The sequence below is a fragment of the Danio rerio genome, chromosome 1, assembly GCF_052040795.2.
Source record: "Danio rerio strain M-AB ecotype USA chromosome 1, GRCz13ab, whole genome shotgun sequence".
NCBI classification, from domain to species: domain Eukaryota; kingdom Metazoa; phylum Chordata; class Actinopteri; order Cypriniformes; family Danionidae; genus Danio; species Danio rerio.
The window spans coordinates 48972740-48999404 of NC_141021.1; the positions used below are offsets into that span (position 1 = coordinate 48972740).

General features: G+C 33.7%; 1 protein-coding gene across 50 annotated transcripts in view; it reads left to right on the top strand.

Moving 5' to 3' along the window:
- The window catches only part of mcf2la (mcf.2 cell line derived transforming sequence-like a), a 139993-nt gene extending 113923 nt beyond the window's left edge, over positions 1-26070 (top strand). For 9 of the 50 annotated variants that reach the window (XM_087237622.1, XM_087237625.1, XM_087237624.1 and 6 more), the window contains 17 exons: positions 1381-1433; positions 3291-3373; positions 3462-3528; positions 5869-5984; positions 6069-6138; positions 6228-6320; positions 8072-8164; positions 8246-8371; positions 9430-9651; positions 10101-10193; positions 10308-10386; positions 12279-12461; positions 17393-17467; positions 20739-20848; positions 20929-21041; positions 21624-21727; positions 24829-26070. In XM_087237622.1, the coding sequence (XP_087093748.1) occupies positions 1381-1433; positions 3291-3373; positions 3462-3528; positions 5869-5984; positions 6069-6138; positions 6228-6320; positions 8072-8164; positions 8246-8371; positions 9430-9651; positions 10101-10193; positions 10308-10386; positions 12279-12461; positions 17393-17467; positions 20739-20848; positions 20929-21041; positions 21624-21727; positions 24829-24908 (1760 nt within the window). In that variant the 3' untranslated portion in view covers positions 24909-26070. Of the gene's footprint in view, positions 1-1380; positions 1434-3290; positions 3374-3461; positions 3529-5868; positions 5985-6068; positions 6139-6227; positions 6321-8071; positions 8165-8245; positions 8372-9429; positions 9652-10100; positions 10194-10307; positions 10387-12278; positions 12462-13149; positions 13243-13386; positions 13450-15435; positions 15505-17392; positions 17468-20738; positions 20849-20928; positions 21066-21220; positions 21728-24828 lie in introns of all 50 variants that reach the window. The other 41 variants (XM_087237633.1, XM_087237643.1, XM_087237640.1 and 38 more) reach the window with 8 other exon arrangements.
- Positions 26071-26665: the final 595 nt, after the last annotated feature.

Below are 26665 nucleotides of genomic sequence, written 5' to 3' on the forward strand. Positions count from 1 at the left end.
TTGTAAAATGAGCCTATTCCAAAGTGGATCATTTCTTTAACTTTTATTAAAAGCTATTCACGCATGGTCAATAAATGAAGTTTCTTACATTACAGCTTCTTCATATAGCTAAATTATGCTACTCCCTTTATTTATTTCTGAATTAACTCTTAATAAACTTCAATGAATATTACATGAGCTGAGCCTTTTTAGCTGAGGTAAACACATTAAAACAGCAGTATATTCAGTGGAGCGGTGGTTTCTGTCCTCTGCAGTGCGCTAATGTTTGTCCTCTCAATGTCGTCCACTAACCCACTCCACACACTCCTGCACACTGCCTATTCTTATTTCTGATCGCTCATGCACATTAAACATGGCAGACTTACTTCACACTCCTGCCATCTGGTGTTCATAATTGAGATCTGCAGGGGTTTCAATGTGTGTCGTATTTAAAGGGATAGTTCAAAACCAGAATCCACACTGTAACAAATGCTGGGTTCCACACAAGTCCTTCTTGTTGTCCCATCACAAATCAATAAAGTTAACTCATTCTTTAAACAAATTTAAGTAGATTGAACACAACACAACTAAGTTGTCCCCAAAAAAAACTCAGCAATTGTGTTGATTCAGTTGATTTTGGATAGTTAGTTCGAACAAACAGCAAGAACACTTTTTTTGAGTGCATTGATTTCTATAGTATGATTAAAAAAAGTCAATGACTGCTGTTTTACATAATTCTTCAATATATCTTAAACAGGTTAGGAGCAAGTGGAGCACAAGTAAGGCTCAATCCCAATTCTATTTTTGTATAGCTCATTCTCAGTCACTAGACTTTTCAGACTGGGTATTCGAGTGCCATTGAGTGTCAGATGTGAAAGTATGTCGTGTGTCTGCTATACATGGGTTATTATTAGGGATTATATAGCGAAATTAAGTGTTTTTTATTTTAGCGTTTTTTGTTTGTTTTTAACGGTAAAACATGAACTCAGTTATGATTGTATTAAAGCACGTGTTTGTTTGTTGTAAAAATTCATAAAAATGACAAAAATACTAATTTGTGCATCTCCTGATTCCCGTATGCAGCCATGCTGCCGGTGTAGCTGGTGTATTCTGGGAAATTTTCTTACCCGTTTGTTTTCGAGTGTGGTCCTGAAAAATCTCAGTTTCAAGGGGTATCTAGCCCTTCCCCTCAGCCCAACGCCTTCAAACTAAAGAGAATCGGGACACTCCTGGTGCTTCACGTGAACGCTCAAAACAAAGGGGAAGGGCTAAGTGGTAGAATTGGGATTAGGCCTAAATGATAACAGAATTGTATTTTTTGGATGAACTATCCTTTTAAGTAGCAGCTGTGGATTTTGTGTTGATTATTTGTGGTTTTAAGCTATATGTGTTTTATTCCAGCTCATAGAGAGAAGTCTATAGAGGGCGACGTCATCAATGGAAACTGCAAAAAAGTGGGTATCTATTTTAATTCAATAAGGAACACATGCTACAGTTGATGAGGTGTCAGAAATAAAATTTTCCTGTTTTATGTCAGTTGAAGGGTCAAATAAAGAGTAAAAAACTAACATAAAAGCCAAAATATAAGAAACAATTTGTTACAAGTAAGATATTTTAGCAGTTATGTTTCAAAGTTGAGATCTCCCATATTTGTGTCTGCATTATTCAGTCCTTCTCAACTCTGCGTATTCGGTACGGGGTACAAAGTGACATCATCAGGAAATAACTGTCGTTTTTAGAGGTCTGTCTGTATCAATAACGTCATATGTAAAACTGCGTGAAAGCCTAGAACAGAATGTCTATTTTTATTGTATGGAAAGCTTTTTAATTCGGATGTTTAAATTCTTTCGGAATTACCTAAAATAGCCCTAAAGCTTAAGAGGAAGTGCATAGTATAGTACTGTATATGCGTCTTAAAGTGTCTACTATAATTTACAGCTCTTGTTTAATGTTTCAATTAAAAATGTTAAAAATAAATTGTCAAAATAAGAGTAAAACATAATCATTTAACATAACAGACACAGATTTATATAATTCTACGATATTATAAAGTTATATTATTACAGATTTTTGTTTTAGTGCTGCACTGTTATAATTAATTAGAATATTTTATTATGAATGATTACTGTTCAAGGTTTATATATATACAGTTGAAGTTAGAATTATTAGCCCCCTTTGATTTTTTTTTCTTCTTTTTTAAATATTTCCCAAATTATGTTTAGCAGAGCAAAGAAATTTTCACAGTATGTCTGGTAATATTTTTTCTTCTAGAGAAAGTCTTATTTGTTTTATTTTAGCTAAAATAAAAGTCGTTTTTAATTTTTTAAAAACCATTTTAAGTTCAATATTATCAGCTCCTTTAAGCTATATTGTTTCGATATTCTACAGAACAAACCATAATTATAAAATGACTTGCCTAAATATCCTGACCTGCCTAGTTAACTAAGTTAAGCCTTTAAATACCACTTTGAGCTGTATAAAAAAAATCTTTAAAAAAATGTCTTGAAAAATACCTAGTAAAATATTATTTACTGTCATCATGGCAAAAATAAAAATAAATCAGTTATTAGAAATGATTTATTAAAACTATTAAAAAAATTAAAAAATTAACCGGGAAAAATTAACGGGGGGGGTTGTCTTATAATAATTCGGAGGGGCTAATAATTCTGACATCAACTGTATATAAATGTTATTTATATTTTGTGCTCAGTAACACATTCTAATGTACAAAAAGCTAATGTTCTAAGCTTTTATTGCTTTATTGCTTGAAAACCCTTGAATTTTTCATTGTGACATCAACTGAACAATGAGCAATATGCCCTACACTTAAATTGGGATGGAGTTCAGGATTGAGAATCTGTCATATAAAAAAATGTCAACCAAAATGAATGGCGATAGTGGATATATGAGATGGGAGAATTTCATTTCTTCACTTAAACTATGAACGTGTCTACCTTTTTGTGATCTGTAGTATTATCTTTATGCATTTGCGACTGTTTTCCTACTTATTTTTACTCATTTTCTTAGCGGTATATTTGTATAAACTGAGAAGAATTTGTATGCATTTTGTATTTTTGCTTGGTACTGTGTTATATTAAGAGGAAAGCAATAAAAAACTAACAAAAAAAAAACAATGAGCAATACATTGTTAGTTCATGTTAGCACTGGCTCATTAAGTAATAATAACAGATACAACTTTAGATTATAACAGTGCATTAGTCAAAATTTCTACCAATATTTAATAAAATTTGAAGTATTGTCATTTTTACTTTAGGAGAGATAAACTGATGCACATTCATTTCTGTTTGCAGGGAGAGCTGCATTTACAGAACGAGGGCAGCAGCAGACACCCGTCCGTCTCCGATGAAGAGGAGAACTTCGCTGTGCTCAGACGGTCAGTCAAGGACAAAGCACATCAAATCCAATTATAAATATTCTTTGCAAAAACAAAATGTACTGATGGTCGGTTTGATGTCCTGAAGGCACGTGATGAACGAGCTGCTGGAGACGGAGAGAGCGTATGTGGAGGAGCTGCTGTGCGTGTTGGAGGTCAGAGGTCACTTCTGTTTACATTAAGATTGAGTAGAAAAGGGAGATACACATTTCTGTTCACACCTAATGTCTCAGGGAGGGTTTATGGGCTTTGATTTTAATCGAATACTGCAAATAAAAAAAAACTTTCACTATTTGTACACTGTGCTGTCAAAAATATTCCCTTTTTAAACTAATGAGCCGTGTAATCAATTTAACATGCTTTTATGAGGATACCTTTTGTATTTATTTATTAACCCCGACCCACCCCTTGTACATTCCCAGTTTCTGTTCAAAAGAGATTTTTTTTAACACATTTTTAAAAATAATAGTGTTAATACCTCATTTCTAATAACTGATTTATTTTATCTTTGCCATGATGACAGTAAATAATATTTTACTAGATATTTTTCAAGATACTAGAATTCAGCTTAAAGTGACATTTAAAGGCTTAACTAGGTTAATTAGACAAGTTATGCCAAGTTCAGACTGCACAACTTTTAAAGTAGTCGTGTCACAGATGTTTTCACACTGCATGACTATCTGGGCCATTGTTTCAATGCTGCTGTGTTTACACTACAAGATGGATCGACGACAGGGGGTTTGACACTGCATGACTATACAATAGGAGAATCGCAGATAACTTTGTCTTGGTCCACAAACTACGTCTCACAACCAAACACACACGAGAAATTACATGGAAACAAAGCACGGTCACGTAGTTTACCTTTTGTTATTACCTACATAATGATAAAGTAATCTTTAGTGGGAAAGAAAATGTACGCTCACCTGGGTTTAAAGAAAATTAACAATTTCTCCCAAACTTTTTTCTTTTTCGACCCGGTTGTGGTATTGCTCTGATGACACGTCAAACAGACACAGGTGCTGCTGTGAAATTTCCTTACTTAATTTCTTGGGTCCAAATAGACCCAAATGAAGCCTTTCTAACTTCTCTCCCAACCTATAGGTGGTCTGCAGATACCCATACTCGTGGATGCTGCTTTCTCATTGGCTGTAGGGGATCGCCAATGTTATTTTCAATCAGAACTCATTTCACATGGCGTGATTTGAATCGCCAACAGCTCCAGATATTTAGCATGCCAAATATCTGACCGGTGTCGGCGACTGATCGGCGATTCTCTCAGATCTTGTTTTTGATTGTTCACACTGTGTGATTGTTACTTGTGATTTCAGGCATTTGTCTGCGATTTCTCAAAAACCTGTCGGCAAATAAAATTCTGGGCTAAAATCATGCAGTCTGAACTCGGCATTAGGGAAATAATCATTGTATAACAGTGCTTTGTTCTGTAAAGAACCAAAAAATAAATAGCTTAAAGGGGCTGATAATATTGACCTTAAAATAGATTTTAAAAAATTAAAAACTGCTTTTATTCTAGCCGAAATAAAACAAATAAAGCTTTCCCCAGAAGAAAACAATATTATAGGAAATACTGTGAAAGATTCTTTGCTCTGTTGAATATCATTTGGGAAATATAAAAAAAAAAAATTAACAGAAGGGCGAATAATTTTGACTTCCGCTGTATATAAATTGTTTACCTGCTTTCTTATTATTTCCGTTGACTTGCAAATACAGCACCTTGTATATATATATATATATATATATATATATATATATATATATATATATATATATATATATATATATATATGTGTAATTGTGTAAGTATTTGTGTAAGTGTAAGTATAGCACCTTAAGATATGTTTACAAACAGCTCAAAATGTTTTAGACCTCATTTACACCTCATTTAGTGTGATCAAATCAACAAAAAGGTATCTTCTTACCAGATGTAAACAAGGCCTGTGTTAAAGGAGAACTCTACTATTTTTTTGGAAATAAATTTTGAAACTTCCATGTATTGTGGTTCAAATATATATGGTTCAGAATCTGTGCTAGCAGGGGGTCGCATTGGCTATATTGAAAAAAAATTGCCAAATTCAGGCATTCCGTAATATCACTGCGACTGCTGCAGCCATGGTACGACAGCAGAGTTTCTTGATTATTACGCCAAAATGAGATTCTAGACAAAATGAGTTTCTAGACAGATCTACCTTGAAAAAAAGCAGCTTTTTCATTTTCCATCTGTCTTAGTACATGATGTAGCTCAAAAGTCTCATGCTTTATCTAAACTCTTTGGTCATTTTATGAGCGAGATGCTAATGGTCTAATCCAGTTGAATGATCTATGCTAAGCTAAAATTGCTCCCACTGGAACCGCCAAATGCATTCAAAAATAGTAAAACTGTTTAACTCTAGTTGTAAAGTGAGCCTATTTTTCAGAAATAGTTCCTTTAAAGATCTGTTTGTTTCATTTGACTTCTCAAATGATTTCGTATTTAGGGTTATGCAGCAGAAATGGACAATCCTGCCATGTCTCACCTCATCCCCAACACACTGCTTCACAAGAAGGACATCCTCTTCGGAAACATGTCTGAGATCTACCAGTTCCACAAGAAGTGAGTGAACAATCTCTGTGTTTCTGTTATGTAGCGTTATAAACCTGAAGCACATCTCTTATATTAACTCTTAATATATTTTAGGACTTTTCTTCGTGAACTGGAGGCCTACACAGATTATCCTGAGCTTGTGGGACAGTGTTTCTTGGAAAGAGTGAGTATTGAGGTCACGGTGCAAGTTGTTTTTGGTTTTCTAGGTGATTTGGTTGATTATTTAGATGTGTTTGCTCCTCTTTTCCTCAGATGACAGATCTGCAGATTTATGAGAAGTACTGTCAGAACAAACCTCGCTCAGAGTCTTTATGGAGACAGTGCTCTGACTGCGCTTTCTTCCAGGTCTTCTTACTTTTTATATGCGTTACATATTTGTGCATATTTATTTTTGTAAACTAAAGGAGTCATATTGTAAGGAAATGAATTTGCTAAATAGTTTTTCTGAAAACGGAGGAAATCACATTTAAAAAAATCTGTAAAACATGGATATTGAAGGGATGATGTAACATTTGTAGAGTAGATGTAAAAGCTTGCTTGTTTGATTCTGTCATAAGCTTCCAGTATTCTCAGAAAATAACAATAATAACTAAAAAGTAGTAAAATAAAGCATTTTACTTTACATTATTTTTCTTTTATAAGTAGTTTTCTGTTTAATTTGAGCTCATTGTTTCTTAAATTGCTAATAAAATGCTATTAGAATAACAGTTGCAATTAATTTGATTTAAATGACCAATTAAGCAATTATAATAGTATTTATTAATAAAGTTAGTTAATATAGCACTTTCATACAAACATTTAATTCAAAGTGCTTTACATAATTAAGAAGATTAAAATAATCATAAAGTAATCATGCAGTAAGCATTGCTAATAAAAACATCAAAGAGTTAAAATGATTAAAAACAGATTAAAAATGTGTTAAATAAAAAAATTAAAGAAAGACACAAATTGTGCAATCTGTTAATTAAAGAATCCATTGCAGGAGTTAAGGTTCATTTCATTTTGGAAATATTTTTAAAAACAAATCAATTTACAAAATCAAACAAAAAGTGCTTCAGAGGTCAGTAATGTGTCGGTGCTGTCTGGATAAGAGATTCATAAAGGTAAACAACAAAATCATAAGTCCGAGATAGGCATGGGTCGGTATAAGATTCTGACGGTATGATAACCTTAGATAAAAATATCAGTTTCACAGTATTGTGATTACAGCTCTAAAATAAATTCTTTTTAAATGTTTGCGTAAAAAACTAAAACTTTTTTCCCTTTGAACACAATATATTTTATTTTGAGAAACATTTAAAATAATGGGGCAGTAAACATGTCAGGCTAAATTATTCAAATGAATCATTGACTTCTGCTGTCTTCATTTGATTCGAAAACACATTTCATTACACTTTAAAACGACATCTTTGGATATGTTTTCTGCTGGAGATACTGTTGTCCTAAAAAAACAAAAAAAGTCAATAAAAAAAATCTTACATATACTTTAGGAATGGTATTTCAGAAAATTTTGAAAAAACTACTTTTATTCTAAAATTACTTAAGTTAAATGAAAGAAAGGCAAAGAAAGTTTGTTAATACAGGATAACACTTTTATACACAACTGTAATTAAAAGAGATTTACATGAACAAGAAGATTAAAAGAATCATAATAATTATAAGAAATTAAAACGACAAGAGATAAAATGATTACAAACTGATAAAAAAATATTTAAAGATATTTAAAAAGTTAAATAAAGACACAAACAGTGGGATCTGTTAATTAAAGTAACAGTTGCTGGAGTAAAAGCTGACTTCATTCTGAAAACTCTTTTAATAACAATTAAATTAACTTGAAATTAATAAAATAAAGCAATTAAGTTGCAATTATTTTATTATACTTTTATATACGTACAGTTACATAACGGTAATATCACTGAATATTTTATGTGACAATAATAATTTAAATTAAAACATTTTTAAATATAATATAATACATTCCAATTACTTATTCATTAATGATAATACATTTCTATTCATTGAGAGCTTGTAGTATATAAAATAAGATCAGAAAATGCATTATTATTATTAAAACGTGCTTTTTGTTGTGCTTTCAGGAGTGTCAAAAGAAACTGGAACATAAGCTTGGTCTGGACTCATACCTGCTGAAACCTGTGCAGAGAATAACCAAATACCAGCTTTTACTAAAGGTAAACTACACGGTCGCCTCTCACTGATGTAGGTACAGATATATTGCAGTATATTTACACCTCTCACTGTCAATGTGTCAGGAGCTGCTGAAGTACAGTAAAGGCTGTGAGGGTGAGGAGGACCTACAGGAGGCGCTCTCATCCATTCTTGGCATCCTAAAAGCTGTGAACGACTCTATGCACCTCATCGCCATCACTGGATACGAAGTAAGCGTTTGATTTAGTGTAAAATTTAGAAGTGCTTTCAATTTATATATATATATATATATATATATATATATATATATATATATATATATATATATATATATATATATATATATATATATATATATATATATATATATATATGAGCAATATCACACGAGTAGCAGTGCAATATGGCTGTATATCGGCACTGGTGGAAGGCGTGTATTGTCCCATTAATGGCAATATACAGCCATATTGCACTGCTATGAGTGTGATATTGCTTTTATACTACAGTTTGACGGCATTATCGTGTACATAAAAAGAAAATCAAACCCAGAGAGTCTCAAAAACCCTTTGTAATAGGAACTACTTTCTTACGCCATTCATACACTCAATTTCATCTTCATACACCTTATCATTTACTTCAACTTTACAGTCACTTTAGAGCTAGTATTTGAATGATTCTCTAGCATAATGTTTAAAATGATGACAAAACAGGTGGTTATAAGGCTGAACGGCCTGAAATGCCATCAGTCTACAGAGATATCTCCCTGTATTTCTCTGTTGCAATTGGATATCACAATAAATAATCCCAAAAAAGCCAGAGCAAAGCAAACACTAGCAGATTACTATGGTATAAATACAGCACTACAACACACAAAAGAGAGAGATCAACTTAGTTTGAAACGGGCGAGTGAGATGCTATTGGTCTAATCCAGTTTAATGATCTATGCTATGCTAAGGTAAACTTGATCCTGCCAGGCCTGGAGATTGACTGAATGGATTAAAAAAAATTTAATTCAACTATTTTACTCTAGGGGACTTGTAAAATGATCCTTTTTTAAAAGTAGAGTGTTTCTTTACGTTTTAAAGCTTAATCAAATTAACTGTACTAGTTATTTTAACATCCATAACACTAAACTGACTTAAAACACAAGTCGTTTAACTTAAATTAAGTTGAAACCATTAACTTATTTGAAACTATTTTAGATGAACATATATTGCCATGACTCTGTTATCATATAATGTCTTTACAGTCATGTTAGAATGTTTCATCTGGGATCTGTGTTTTTCAGGGTAACCTCAGTGATCTGGGCCGTCTGATGATGCAGGGCTCCTTCAGCGTGTGGACGGAGCATAAGAAGGGTCACGCCAAGGTAAAAGACCTGGCGCGATTCAAGCCCATGCAGAGACACCTGTTCCTGCACGAGAAAGCTCTGCTCTTCTGTAAGAAACGAGAGGAGAACGGGGAGGGTTATGAGAAAGCCCCGTCATACAGCTTCAAACACTCGCTCAGTGTAAGTACTAGTGATTAGCAGTTTTATTGATTCCTAAGCAAAACACAGAATAGAATACAGTATTACTGTACAGACCCAAACAAACTAGTCTCCAGCTAAGACACTGCGGTCACAGCTTAGCTATAATAAAATACAATTAAAACCTTGAGAAGTGAGAAGAAAAAAAACAAAATGAAAATAAATGATGTGAATAAATAAAATCCGTCCTTATTAAGTATTAATGTCGTGCATTTATTTTTATTTTAACTTTCTGATAGGAAAATTCTTTGCAGACAATGTAACTGAGTGATTAAAGATTTTCGCAAACTGTAAAATAAATCGTAACCATATGAGTTGTGATGCTATTACATTCATCATTGATGGGCTATTAAATGTTAATCCATGTGCGTGCAAATGAAAGGCAGCAAATATTAGATCACTAATTTTGTTTGCATGTTTTCCTCTGATAGATGAGTGCTGTGGGTATTACAGAGAACGCCAAAGGAGACAACAAAAAGTTTGAGATCTGGTGTAATTCTCGAGAGGAAGTGTATATTGTGCAGGTAAACGCTTATAAACGTGGAGATTCTCTTTCTAAATTTCCTATTTAAACAGCACTGGATGTATATAATCTATTGTAACACACTAATGTAACAGTGACTATCATTGATTTTCAGGCATCAACACCAGAGATCAAAACAGCATGGGTGAATGAGATCCGGAAGGTTCTGACAAGGCAGCTAAAGGCCTGCAGGGGTGAGATACATGCATTTTTCATCATTAAAGTCCCTGTGAAAATATTTAAAAGTATGTATGTCTTTTATTATAAATATGTCCGCAATACTGGGATTTATAAGTAGGGTTGGGTATCAGCAAACGAATTTCGGTGCCTAATTGTGGTGTCGCTGGTGCTGCGACAAGGATGTAAGAAGCATCAAGGGGTACATCATGGCCACACATAGGTACGCGTTGTGTCACACCATCTCTAAACATTTACTTCTAAACAACTTTGAGGGATACGGACACCGTCTGCGATGTCATGTGTTTGTTCTTGTTGCTTCAGGGAACGATTTAGGGAATACAGAGTTTTTTCTTTCTTTCCATTCGGTGTGCGGTATCAAATTCCATTAAAACAACACTCTTCCAACAGTCCTTACTTCATATTCTCATCTAATACCTCAGTTTGTCACGGAGCATGAACAATATGTTCCTGAATGAAAGTGAAACTGCGGAACTGCAGTTAAAGTCAAAAGATTAAGAATAAAATCTCAGAAATGACATGAAACTGCGGAGGAAAATGTGGAAAGCATGGTGATGCAATGAGGTTAATTGATCTATGTGCTATAACATGTAAAACAGGATCATGAAAGGAACATTTAAAAAGCAACTCATGTAAAGACTTTACTCATATTAATGCCTTATTCAGATTAAGGAAAATAATGAGATTACTGTAGTGTCCATGTAAACGTAGTCACAAGCCCCAACCCTAGAAAGAAAGGTGTTGCCTGATTTTGATGACAGCCTTTCCACAGGTTAGTAGTAAACTAATTTAATGTTAATGGCATAATACAAATCCTAAATTCATGCTAACAAACAAATAATCAAAAAAATCGATGAAATTAAGTTGAAATACATAAAGTATGAATTGATGTATACTTTAAACTTTAATTATATTGTTAAATAAAATGATGAAAATATATTTTTTCTCAAATAAAAGATTTTTCTAGAGTCATCCACCATAATTTTGTTGATCAAAAATATCGGATCAGGCACTGTTTTGGCACCAGTTCTACTTTAAAAGTATCGATTTAGCACCGGTATCGAAATAACCCCAAACGATACCCATCCCTATTTATAAGTTAGTCTAAATTAGATCAGTGATTTTGATGACATCCCTCTGCACTTCAGTTTGTCATCAGATTTTCTATTTAATCAAATGCTCTCTAGAATTTGAAGCACCCCGCTTCTATGATATAAATTATAGGTTTCATCAAAAAAATACTAAACTTTTGATAGAAAAAAGTCAAGAAAATCACTTTGTTTTTAAATATTGCATTTTTAAGATTGTATATTGCATTTATCTCGTTAATAAACTAAATTAACTAAAATGTGCTTAATTAAAGAGATTTTAATTTAGTTTGATTAAAGAGAGTTTAACCAAAAAAAATGACAAATTACTTGCTATTTACTCACCCTTAATTGGTTTCAAAACCTTTTTTGAAGAAAGAGTTTATTTCTTCTGCTGAACACAAAAGAAGATATTTTGAAGAATGCTGGAAACTTGTAACCATAGAGATCCATAGGCCAAACAAATACTATGGAAGTCAATGGTTGCAGGTTTTCAGCATTCTTCAAAATATCTTCTTTTGTGTTCAGCAGAAGAAAGAAACTCAAACAGATGTGGGACAAATGGAGTGAGAGTAAATTATGACAGATTTTTTTATTTTTTGGGGTGAACTATCCCTATAAATTAACCAAAAGTGATAGTAAAGACATTTCTAAATGCCATTTTAAACAAATTATTATTTCAGCTGTCTGTTCGACAAAAAATTGACATTTTTTACACACAAAGAATATTTATCAGCTCAAGTGTTTAAACTGTGTATTTAAAAGACTAATTGAAGGTTGTTTTTCTGTTTGTATTTCAGAGGCGAGCCAGCAGAAGAGCTCCGATCAGATCTCCCCATTAACTCCCAGCAGCACCGGCCTGACCCTGAGCCCCTTCAAAACAAACCCAAAGAGCCTGAAGAAAGGAGACGAGAAGAAAACAGAACCCACGACCACAGATCCCAGCTCAGCCGCCTTACTCAAAAACAACGACAAGCTCAAAGGTCAGTCATCTCGCTCATCATACACTCACACGGGATAATAACACTATAGAATACACAAGACGTGTCACTCTTATAGTTTTGAATGGGTAAAAGTGTAACGGTCAATATGACGAATGAAGCCCCGCCTTCTAGTACAGGAGCCAATCAACGATTAATATAGACTGAAGATTCTCCAGGGGAGGGGCTCGGACCAGATGTTAGTTTCTGCAGATTTTGTGTGATTCGAACGTTTAGAAATAAAACTAAAGAGACAGTTGTTGTTTAATTGTATTGGTAATTCCTAATATGAGAATGAATCGTAAGCTATTTTGGAGAATTTAATGTTTCCCCATTCAAACACAATGACCAAGAGGCATTTCAAAGATGGCCGCTGAGTGAAATGACTAGCCTTAAAGTGACTTTAATAATGCACAGGATGTATTTTACAAACCAGTCAGCAAAAACAGCCCCAGACCTGTGTCCCTCAGTCCGTCCTGCTAGATTTTTTCCCTCTTGCTGCTTTGACTATGATGTTTGATCTTTGTGACCCCTGGTGTTTCTTTTCTCCTAGTTTGTTTCTGACTAAACCTGTAATGTTCCCTTTCTCTTTCTTTCTTTCTTTCTTTCTTTCTTTCTTTCTTTCTTTCTTTCTTTCTTTCTTTCTTTCATTCTTTCTTTCTCTCTCTGTGTGTGTGTCTGTGGAAAATAGACGAGACTGTCGTCAGTCCCAACACTGAGAGAGCTGCAGTGGCTAAAAAGCGCTTTACACTGCAGGGCTTCAGTAACCTCAAGAGTCAAAAAGGTACAGCGGGAGAATTATAACTTTGCACAGCATTCAATCATTTATTTAAAACTGCATAATTAACCATTAGGCAGAGAAATAAATGTTTTTAGTTGATGTAGTAGAATTAGTATTTAACCTGGTAATACTGAAATTTGACTGCAGAGCTGCTAGCGGCCTCTGGTGGTAAAAGTCTAACACTGCCCATGGTCACGCTTTGTCATCCAGGTATACTGCAGATTTACTAGTGTACACTAGTCTAGTGTAGAAGAGAATAACTCGATTAGCAGCAGTTCAGCATTATAGCTCAAGCTTAGCTAGTGCTGTATTCTGTGCCTTAACCAGGAATGAGAATTTCCAATGAGAAAATGCTGTGAGATTAAACACAAAACTCAAAAAAAGTTGTGTATTTATTTAATTTAATTAATTGTTTTATTTTTTGTTAAGTTATATTTTTTATTTTAATTGTAAATGTTGTTGCTAGTAACTATTCTAACTATTAATTAAATGTATATGTGGTTGTGGTAATTTTACATGAAGGTGAATTTGTCTAAAACAAAAAACAAATTTAATTTAATACATATTTGGAAGTGGAATATTTGTTTTGTTGTATTAATTAATTTATATTTGTATTAATTTTATTTTTATATATATATTTTTTCAATGTGATTATTTCCAACATATTTATGAAATATATTTAATCTATTATTTAGGAAAGTTTGCTTATTTTATTATTTCTTCATTTAATTTAATGGGATTTATTTGGTTTATGTCATTTAATATTTGGATATTTTATAAAATTATTTAATTTTATGATGTAAATTATTATTTTATTAAATTTATGTAAATATATTTTGTAATTTAATATGTATTTATATTATATTATATTATATTATATTATATTATATTATATTATATTATATTATATTATATTATATTATATTATATTATATTAGGAAGGTGAATTTGTCTACATCAAAAAAACTCATTTAATTGAATACATATTTGGAAGTGGAAGATTCGTTTTGTTGTGTTGATTAATTTATATTTGTAAACGTCAATATTTTATTTAATTGATTTATTTAATGTAATTGTTCATAATTAATATATTTATGAAATATGTTTAATCTATTATTTATGAATATTTGCTTATTTTATTATTTCTTGATTTAATTTAATCGGTTTATGTAATTTAATATATAGATTTTTTTATTTAAAATATTTAATTTTGTTATGTAAATTATTATTTTATTAAATTTATGTAAATCAAATAAATTATGTAATTTAAAATATTGATATATTATATTATATTATATTTCCATTATATTATATTATATTATATTATATTATATTATATTATATTATATTTTAATTAGTAATTAAATGTATATCTGGTTCTGGTAGTTTTACAGGAAGGTGAATTTGTCTACATCAAAAAGCAAATTTTCCAAATACATATTTGGAAGTGGAAGATTTGTTTTATTGTATTAATTTATATTTGTATACAATTATTTTTATTTAATTAATTTATTTAATAAAATTATTAGCTGTGTTTTTTGTTGTGTTGAATATTTTTTTATTTGTATTCATTTATTTTTTATTTAATTGATTTTTTTCCAATGTGATTATTTATAATTAATAACATTACATTACATTACATATTTATGAAAAGTATTTAATATGTTATTTATGAATGTTTGGTTATTTTATTTTTATTTTATTTTTATTGGACTTAATTGGTTAATATAATATATAGATATATTATTAAATTATGTACTTTTATTATGTAAATTATTATTTTATTAAATTTATGTGAAAATATTATATTATATTATATTATATTATATTATATTATATTATATTATATTATATTATATTATATTATATTATATTATATTATATTATATTATATTATATTATATTATGCTATAATATTGGTGGGATTTTGGACAAACTACATTTGCCTGGGTTCATTATGGCAAGAATAATAATAAACACACACACAAAATAAAAAAAATGAATAAAAAAAAAATGAATTAAAAAAAAGCATGGCAAACGGTTAAGGCACAGTGCAGGACTTTTAGCAGATATGTTACTTTAGAAGCTTTCACCCTGCAGAAGATCCAGATTTCTCTTTAGACTTTCTCTTCTTTCCTTTTGTTTGTCCTCTTACCCTTTTCTTTCTCCTCTCTCACTCCTTACTTTGGCTGCCAGGATCATCCCCCCCTAGTCCCGACCACAAAACTAAAAGACAGAGTGATCCTACACCGTTTGGCTTCAGAGGTACACTCACTGTCCCCCTCAAAAACTCCCAGCATCCCCACTTCCAACATCAGCCATGACCAGTATTCTGTGCTCCACAGCATTCATTTGATCAAGTCTCATTTCACATTCATATTTCATGGTTCAACAACGTTCATACACCAGCCTTAAGCAATCAACTCTAAAACTAAATCAAATATTTCTATAAATATTAATTGTACACTCTAAAAAACCGCTTAGTTGTTGTAACCCAACATTGGAGGATAAAATATGGACAAATATTGTTTTTTTAAAGTGTCATTTAAATTTAACTGAAAAAATTAACCCAGTGTCTATATTTGATCTAATGTTGGGTTACAGCACCTTCATGTTGACCCAAACCATTTCAGCTAAAGATACATGGTTTCAGTTCACATTGACTTCTATTGTCTGTGCAATTGAAATCAATCGCAATCAAACTGGGAAACAAACTAATGTTAAATTCTATGGCTTTTTAATGCAGCTTCATGAAGAGCTGCACGTAATAAATGTTAAACAAATTGAGCGTCTTCACACTGCATACTTGTAATAAAATTGTTTAAAAAAAGTTCAAACATTTGCAGTGACCCTACTGTATATATAAAATAGAACAGTGAATAACTGTGCAAACTTCACCAAACTTTTATTAGTTGTTTTGAACTCTAAAGAAGATATTTTTAAAAATGTTGGGAACTGAACTTCTATATTGACTTTCACAATATATAGTTTTTCATCACATGAAAGTCAGGGGTTACCGGAACCATTGACTTCCGTCTGCTTGTTAAAGCTGACGTCACGTGAAGCAACTTCCGGGTCCAAGCCCTCTATCAAACTGCACTACAGCTGAAATTGAGACTCATCAGACCAGGCAACATTTTTCCAATCTTCTATTGCCAAATTTTGGTGAGCCTGTCCCAATTGTAGCCTCAGTTTCCTGTTCTTAGCTGACAGGTGTGTCACCCGGTGTGGTCTTCTGCTGCTGGAGCCCCTCCGCCTCAAGGTTGGAAATGTTGTGTGTTTCTTCTGCATACCTCGGTTGTAACGAGTGGTTGTTTGAGTCACTTTTGCCTTTAATCAGTTTATCAGTCTGGCCATTCTCCTCTGACCTCTCATCAACAAGGCATTTGTGCCCAAAGAACTGCCACTCACTGGAAATTTTCTCTTTTTGGATCATTCTCTGTAAACCCTAGAAATGGTTGTGCGTGACAATCCCAGTAGATCAGCAGTGTCTGAAATACTCAGACCCGCCCGTCTGGCCCTAACAACCACATTCAAGTCACTTAAATCACCTCTCTTCTCCATTCTGGTGCTCGGTTTGAACTGCAGCAGATCGTCTTGACCATGTCTCATACCTAAATGCATTGAGTTGCTGCCATGTGATTGGCTGATTAGAAATTTGTGTTAGCAGTTAGACAGGTGTACCTAATAAAGTGGCCGGAGAGTGTATATATTGTGGAGGTCAACATAGAGGTCTAGTTCCCAACATTTTTCACAAGTTTGGAATAACATGAGGTTGAGAAAATTTTCTTTTAACTTTTTAACAGAAAATTCAGTCATCATCCACTCAACTTTAAGTACTTCCAAACATGTTTGAGTTTCTGTTAAACACAAAAGAAGATATTTTGAAGAATGTTGGAAACCGGAAGCCATTGACTTTCATATAATAGTTTTTTTCAGCTATCCATGTCAATGGTTACCGGTTAAGAACATTCTTCAAAATATCTTCTTTTTATGTTCAACAACAACAAAGTTGTTTGTAACCGAATGAGGGTGATTAAACATGAGTAAATGTTGGTGCGAACTTTAAAAGCTGTCATTAGTATTGTATGTTCTGGAGGTGATTGGTAAATGGTTGTAGTTTTTGAACTCTTATCAGCTGCCTCTCCCTCAGACGCAGGTCCTCACATCACTCTCACCCGAGTGAGATGGCTGAGCACTTCTAGTCTGTTGCAGACTAAACGCAGAGGTAACTAGATGCCTGGTGTGGGAATGAACATTATCTTTATTGCTCTCTCTCAAAGAGGACCTCCAATCAGACTGGCAAACACTAACCACAGGCTATGATAACATTGCACTGTAATTGGTGGTTTGCAGGATAAATCACTGAGCTAGATGGCATAACCGCTGGATAATTACATGCTCTTTACTGTGGGAGAATGAATGTGCAAATAGTCCAGTTCATAAAGTGTTATTGTTAGAGGAGAAAGAAAAACGATCAGCTCATTGAATATTGAATCCTCATTATTTATTCACAGTCATGTCATTCAAAAACCTGGATGACTTTCTTGCTTCTGGGGAACGCAAAAGAAGAAATTGTTCATAATTCATTTGTCACTTTTAGAAAAAAATTGTTATGGCAATTAACATTCTGAAATTGAATGCTAGCTCTGCAAACAAAATGAGAATAATGATATTAAAAAAATATAAGTTTGCAACATCAAGGAGCAGACAGGCTGTTTTTAAGAGGAACCAGAAGTCTAAAGCAAAAAAAAAAAAGATTCCAATGGCTTAACCCACATGTACATGAAGAATAATAAGGTCAATAGAAAAACAGTTTTTGCTTCGTAAAATAACCTTTTTTTTCTTCTAAGCCTGAAATAAATATCTAAAGAACCTTCAATAAAAATAAAAATAAAATAAAAATATATAAAAACAAAAATAATTTGTGCAGTGAAAAGGTGTTATTGTACTATGGGGGTTAAAGTTTCTTCATGGAACCATCAATGATCCAAAATGAAAATCTTGTTTGAATTTTTAAAGGCAATGGTGGCCACTTAGACATTAAGGTTCCCAAATAGAGCATCTGCAGTGATGGCATTTATATATTTATATTTATTTTTTGTTGTTGTTTCTAAAAAAAACCTGTCAGTTAAAAGTTCTTAAAAGAATCTGTTTTTGGTTCCTAAAAGAACCTTTCAGATACTGTATAAGTTCTTAAAAGAATCAAGTATGAAGAATCTAAATAACTTATTGTGCAGTGGAAGGTTTCTGTGAATATTAAACTGTCTTCATGGAACTATCAATGATCCATAACTGTAATGGCAATAATAAGAACTAGCCAATAATAACTTTTGAATTGTTCTCTCGTCTCTATTCTTTACTATAAAATCTCCAGCTCCTATTTGTTGTAACTATACTCATACAGATTGTTTTCCTTTTGTATTCCACAAAACAAAAAAGCCATAATGGTTTGTAATGACATGACAGAAAGTGATGCCACATTTTTTTTTTTAGTGAACCTAGCCTTCAAAAACTGTATTATTATCTTCAATATATGATAATCCCAACCAAACCAAAAAAAGATTTGAGTTTGTGCAAGGAAAGCCACTTGCACTTCCCAGTTTACCACTGCATGAGTGTCTGCTTTGGGTTCCTGTCTGCTGGTTTGCGGTGCTAGTTCTTGGATTTCCTTTTACCATTCTGAAACCACAAAACACTCTTCTGGCCTAGATAATCATCTACTGATTCAGATCTAAAAACCTTTATGCATCTCTCCATAAACATGTTTTGTATGATTTGCGGATGTGTCATATGCCTGTCATCGCAATCATCCGAGTCATGACTGTCTGAACGTCAAACACAAACAGCTCTTCCTGTTCCCTCAGCGCCTGGAGCTGTTCATATAGTCAAGTGATATATGAGAGAAAGAGACTCTGGCTCCGTTTCAAAACCAAGTGCGCTTCCTACATGGGTATCATAATGCACAATATCCCTGCAATAACAATATAATGGTAAATAATTGGTAAATACACATCAACTGATTATAGTCAAAACTAATTCTAGAATTTATGCATTTTGATTAAAACAATGTATGCGGTATCCTAAAATGTGCCAAAATAGCTGAATGGAAACATTCATCAGACCAGGCAACTCATCAGACCAGGCAACGCTTTTCCCAATCTTCTATTGTCCAATTTTGGTGAGCCTGTGCGAATTGTAGCCTCAGTTTCCTGTTCTTAGCTGACAGGAGCGGCACCTGGTGTGGTCTTCTGCTGCTGTTGCCCATTCGCCTCAAGGTTGGACGTGTTGTGCATTCAGAGATGCTCCTCTGCATACCTCAGTTGTAACGAGTGGTTATTTGAGTTACTGTTGCCTTTCTATCAGCTGAAAAACTGTCTGGCCATTCTCCTCTGGCATCAAGGCATTTGCACCCACAGAACTGCCGCTGGCTGTATATTTTCATTTTTCCAGAGCATTCTCTGTAAACCTTAGATTTGGTTGTGTGTGAAAATCCCAGTAATGCTCAGTAAATGCTCAGATCAGCCCATCAACCATGCCACTTTCAAAGTCACTTAAATCACCTCTATTCCCCATTCTGATGCTCGGTTTGAACTGCAGCAGATCATCTTGAGCATGTCCACAAGCCTAAATGTATTGAGTTGCTGCCATGTGATTGGCTGATTAGAAATTTGCCTTAAAGAGCAGTTAGACAGGTGTACCTAATAAAGTGTCCGGTGAGTGTACATTGATTGTAAACATAAACTGTTCCAAAAAAGTAAATCTCTTACAAACATTCATGATAGTTTTACTTAAATAAAAAAAAACATGGTTATTGTAGTTATACCATGCTAATACAACACAAAATAACCATGGTTTTGCTACTCAAATGGTAATCAGTCTACTAAAAAGTAAAGTTTGGGCCACACTTTATTTTAGGGTACATTTCTCTCATTTCTACGTCTTTTAGCTCAATAAACACCTAATTTGTTGCTTATTAAATGTTTTTAAGGTAGTTGTTATCTTTAGGTAGCATTATGGATGTAGAATAAGATAACATCTACATAACATAACATGTACTTTATAAGTACTAATAAACAGCCAGTCTTTATATCTTAATAATAAAGAGGTCATAGCCCACTAGTTCATATTGAGAACTGGAACTTAAACTAAAGTTTCAGCAAAACATGAATACAGGATTTGTACAACAACAAAACCATTGTTTATTTTCATGAGGAAATCTTTATTGTTATTAGCTTAGCAGTATGCTAACGGTGTTGACATCTCAATTATCAGTGTTGTGCATTATTGTCCAAGTAAAGCTTTTCAAATATCAATTTGAGGACAGCTATGATGCTGTCTAATGAAACCGTAAGAAGTACAACACAAAACATTGAACTAGTTTTTGACACAGAGCCAGTCTCTTCTTCCATCTTTGTGGAGCACCACTTCCCTTTCTTTTATCCTCTTTACCATAAACCAAATGTCGCTTTGGTTTCACCTGTCCTGTTTTTCTCAAGGCTTCACCAAGGCGTCGCTGTCTATGGATGCGTCTGAAGAAAACGACGGATACTCGAGCGCCGAGGACCCCATGAACTCTGACCCTGAGGATGAGGGAGGGAAGAAATTGGTGAGTTGTTGCAGTCTGATAAGATAATTTGATGTGGCATCCATGCTGTAGTCTGGCCACTGACATATTCTGTGCTTTAGTCTCCAGGCAAGTACGTAGTGGTTGCTGACCATGACAAAAGTGGACCACAGGAGCTGACTGTTAAGAGCGGAGACACTGTGCAACTGGTCCGAGAGGGAGACGATGGACGCTGGTAAGATACGTACATTCATGACTAATTAAACACCATGACAGGTCTGTGACCGCATTCACATAGCCAACCAGCAACAAATCACACTTTTGTATATTTAATATGAATCTGAAATTTGTATAATAGGGTATTTATAGGAATTGTGTTATGATCACCAGCGTTCTAACGATTGCAGACTACACATATACCACTTTACCGAGCTACATTTCCCATCAAGCACCTCACACACACCAGTTCCAGATCACCACTGATAACAAACACACAGCTGTAGCTCATGAACACCTCACATTCACGCAAACATTGCTGAGTCTTGTTTCATGTGATCATTTCCCTGTCCTGCCTACCATGGTTTTGATCCCTTGCTTTTTTAATTGTTTATGTTGTTTTCCTGACTATGTTGTTGGATTGCCTGTATGCATCTGTTTGCACCTGTTTTGACCTTTGGCTGCCTGATGATTCTCTTAAATAAACTGTACTTGGATCCTCACCCCTGTTGTTCCTGACCTTACCTTACAGATTGCACAAGGGTTAAATGACTGAATTATCCACCGTTCAGTTTTTTCAGAATGTTTTTGTGTTCGTCAGGTTTGTTCGTAACCTGCGGACCAGCAAAGAGGGCTGGGTTCCTGCTGCAAACCTGCTCACGCTCATCGGAGAGTCCAAATCTTCTCAGTCTCTCTCCAGCTCAGGTAACACAACACAGTTTTTTAAGGGAATGGACTGCTATGCTTTTTTCCGATATAACTGAGATAACTTTATATCTGAATATACTGATAACCGACACATAAACTGATAAATATTAATCTTAAAATTTTTTAAATGAGTAATTAAAGAGTAAGATTTACTTTTTATCCAATAAGAATAAATGTGAATAAACTACAATGGAAACGCATTTAATAATAATTCTTTACATTTATATAGCACTTTTTCTAGACACTCAAAGCGCTTTACACATTTTTTGGGGAGAATCTCCTCATCCACCTCTAGTGGACAGCATCCACCTGGATGCAACGGCAGCCATATTAAACCAGACCGCACACCAGTTTATTTGTGGAGAGGAGACTTTATCAATTATGATATGGGGATGGTTAGTAGGTCATGATGGACAGAGGCCAGTGGGCAAATTTGGCCGGAATGCAGAGGTGAAACCCCTACTCTTTTTCGAAGGACATCCTGGGATTTATAACGACCACAGAGAGTCAGGACCTCGGTTTAATGTCTCATCCGAAAAACTGTGCTCACTGAGCAGTAGTCTCCTTTACTATACTGAGGAGTTAGGACCCACACACACTGCAGGTTGAGCATCCCCTGCTGGCCTCACTAACACCAATTCCGGCAGCAACATAACTTTTCCCATGTGGTCTCTCATCCAGGTACTCAGCCCTGCGTAGCTTCAGTGAGTGACCATGTGAGAGTTTCAGAGAACTAGCTGCCGGATTTACAGAATAAATTCCAGCATCAAGTATTATTATTATTATTATTTTTTTTTTTTTTGGATTGTTGTTTTAACAGATTATGTGATAACAAAAATGGCTGCGATGGGACGACATTAATAGACAAACCCGTAGACTGTCTACAGTATAAAATATGTGAAATTATGTTTAGGTCATTCTAAAATGCTTTAACCCAAATCATAGCAGTTAATTACGGTTCAAATATCATCCCATGCCACTAAAAACCCAAAACAGTTTTGCTTTTAAGAGTTCATTAAGTTCGTTTTGAGTTTGAGTTTTCGCTTTCTAAGCCTCATGTAATTTATTAAATTAAAAAAAGGTCTACATTGGCTTTTCCATTTTTCTTTTTTTATATTTGCCACCAGTTTCAGATTTTGTTACGATTTTCGACTCATTAAATGGAAACAGTGCTTTATTCGCAAATGTTTTGTGCAGTATTTCAGTTTTTGCTAGGGTTGTCCCGATCAGGTTTTTTTGCCATCAAGTTCAAGTCATTTGATTTAGAGTATCTGCTAATACCAAAACCCAATCTGATATCTCTATAATACATTTAAAAAGAATAAAGAAGAGCTAAGAAACAGATCCAGGATGTTCCTTATTTTTGATTTACTTCACCTTATTTTAACATTCAACATCTCTGTTAGCAAACAGAGCACTTCTGTGAGCTAGCTTGAACAATCAAGTAATAAATAATATCAATTCTTTACTTTTAGACTGTAGTCCAAGAGTAAATATAAGAAAGAATCCTAAATAAAAACAAATAGCACCTCAACTTAAAATACCCAGCAGGCAATCTCAATTTTACATATCTCACAGTTTGTTATGGCAATGTTGTTTTCGGCGCCAGTGGTGTAGTGGTTAGTGCCTTGACACATGCACTCTGGTGCTCACGGTGACCCAAGTTCGATTCCGCTTTGCGGTCCTATGCTGATCCTTCCTCTCTCTGCTCCCCATGCTTTCCTGTCAATTACTCTCCACTTTCCTATCTAAATAAAGGTGAAAACTCAGAAAAATATAGTAAAAAATGAAAGAGGTCTAACTCTGTGCTACTGCAAAACTATAGATGTGTTCTAAAATAATGAGACTATACAAGTCTTGATCTGGAGGTATCTGATTCCGATCGAGTCTGAAACTGCATGATCAGGCCCGATTTTCGATCATGTGATCAGTTTTTGATCATACCTAGTTTTTGCGCATAAATCTAAATTTGCATCTTTGAATGGAAACATAGCTAACGACAATAACATCAAAACGAAGCATTATCAGCCTATATTGATATTGTATTTTTTTTTTTCACGGTAACGCTTTAAAATAAGGTTGTATTAAAGTATGTAATAACATGAACAAACAATAAACAATACATTCATTACATTTGTTTGTTCATGTTAACGTTAGTTAGTTATTCGTTGTTAGTTCATGTTTATCACGATGCTTTAACGAATGGTAAAAAGCATGGATTTGGATGTTAATAATAATGAAGTAGTAAATGTTAAACTGTGATTATTAATAAATGCTGTACAAGTACTGTTCATACTTAATTCATGTTAGTAAATACTTTACCTTATTTATTCATTTGCTTTAAGGGGTAGTTCTTTTATTAATGTAGGGTTGCCACAGTGGAATGAACCACCAACTTATCAAGCATTTGTTTTACGCAGCGCATGCCCTTCCAGGACACTGGGAAATGCTTTAACTACACTGTAAAAAATAATTCCGTAAAATTTACGGTAAAAAACCGGCAGCTGGTACAAACCGTAAGAGTAATCTTTCATTTTTACGATAAATTACAGAATTATAGTAATTTATAGAGGTAAAATGTCTGTATTTTGAATGATCAACATTTACACATCTTTTGTTAAACAGTTAGACATGTTAGCACACCTACTTGCAGGTGGTGATGAGGAAATTACATAGTGAGCCAATGCTCATCTCAATCAACTTCTCCCACAAGCAGAAAAGAGTATCTGCATATAGAAGGTGCTCAGTGTCATCCACACAGCTACTAAACACCAGTATGGTGACACGCATAAAATGAAAGTCATGAAATAAACATTGTTTACCAACATTAGATGTAACATAAATCTCTAATGTACATAACTGATGGGGAAACAACTAAAAAGATCCATAATAATGTCAACCAAATAAAATAAAAAGTTTAGTGAATTCTGGGAAAGTCAATTTATGGTTATTCACTGTATATATTAAGGAAACATACGGTTAACCAGGTTACGGATTTGTATTGTAGCATTTTTATAGTTTTTTACCATTGAAATGTTAAGTGTGACCATTTCTACACTTATTTACACATAAGTATATGTGTGTGTGTTTTCCAACAGAAGGCAGTGGGTCTGGAAACCTCAGTACATCGTCCAGCTGCAGTGAAACCTACACAAGCTTCTCGGACATTAAAGCCTGATGTTAAAGCCCCTGCGCCTGGCTCCTGGCAGCTCTACACACTGCACTTTCTACTCAAGCTCTAGTCTCCGTACTGTATTTAATCTCTTCGCCAGAGAAAGATTGGCCGTCTATACGCGCCATTCAGGATATTTTATACCGAGCGCCTCTCGTTCACAAGCTTCTCTCCTTCATAAGAGAGAGAAGAAGGAAACTGTGATTCAGTGTTTGCTGTTCCCATTCGATCTCTCCTTTCCTTTGAAAGTATCATTGTGATGCTGTTTGTTTGGCGTCTGCATGCATTTCCTCAAAGATTCAAAGGGTTTTTGGTGGAGTCGGCGTTAAGATCAGAGTAGCCTGCGGTTTTAACTGTACATTACGAGGACTTTAAATGTACGATCACATGAGCTTCCACTGGTTTCATTGATCTTGCGTTGAGAATTGATCAGGAGCGTCTGACTTTGCTGTAGCAGCAAGACAATGAGATGTTGTTTTATATATATACACACACGATTCCCTGAGGTTATGACAAAGTCCTGTTTGTCTATTGATCGAAAAACAGCTGTATAGTTTAAATTATTTCCTGTAAAAGAAGATTTGTACAGAAATTAACTTTTATCTCATGTTTTTTCATTAAAACAGTATATAAATATATACATATTGTATATTACGACCACTATTGATCAAATGTCAAGTCGTTGTATTTGTCACTTTACCGTTCTGCAGCATCCACCAACGATTTTACATCAGCAAATAACATACCGTTTGTGTTGACGTCTTATGTAATTTATTTTCCTGTATGTCACAACAGGTTTAAAGCCTGGAAAGTGATCATTGTAACCAGCAGTCAACGTCCGTAAGGTCAGAATCTTTTGCGTTACTAACTAACTAAGTTAGCGAATTAAAAGCCATGACTGTTGACACACAGTACTTCTGGGCATAAATATTCACGTCCCCATAACTTGTACTCTTCCGTTTCAATGTTTTCAGCAATATGAAAGTCACTGTTTGGGTTCTGTCTTCATTTTGTGTGGCACATTGCTGCATGTCAGTTTCATCTCTCCGTGTTGCCATCGTAATATTTTCCCTGTGTATATGTGTAAATATGTATCTAAGAGGTTGTATGAGATGAATGAATTTAAAGTGCTTAGGCTTAAATAAACTTCACTGAAACATTCGATCAATTCCTTTGGATTATTTGTCAAGGTAACGTCTATGATGACCTTTAGGTTAGATTATCTTTATTTTTATTTGTTTTATTATGATAAAAGATGATTAGAGCAACTTTTGTAGTAGTGAAACTTTATTTATTAACAGGTCTATAGCCAGCCTGGTGAAATAGGTGTTTTTTTTCTTAAAAAGTGGACCTTTTTGCTGTTATTTGCCTCATTTTCTATTTAATCAGGAATTTTTAATAAATTGCATTTTAGTGACATTTTAAGCACCTTTTTTGTTAGACTAGCTGGTTGGATAGTTATCATAACCGAGTTTCTGATGTACTAAAAACATTTTCTAAAGGTTTAGAATAAAGAAATATGAGAGCAATACTTATTTTTTTTAAATACAACATTTTATTAGGTCATATATCATTACAAAATAGGTATCTGTTAAAGTTTTAAACTAAAACTAGTATATTGTCATTTAAATATAATTCATTTAAATTTTCCTCAGTCACACTGAAGCGACAGAGGATTATACTTGATGTTAAAGCCTTCTACCACAATTTATTATGGAATGAATCAGCTTATCTTTGGGACAAATTCTGGACCTTTGTCAGTG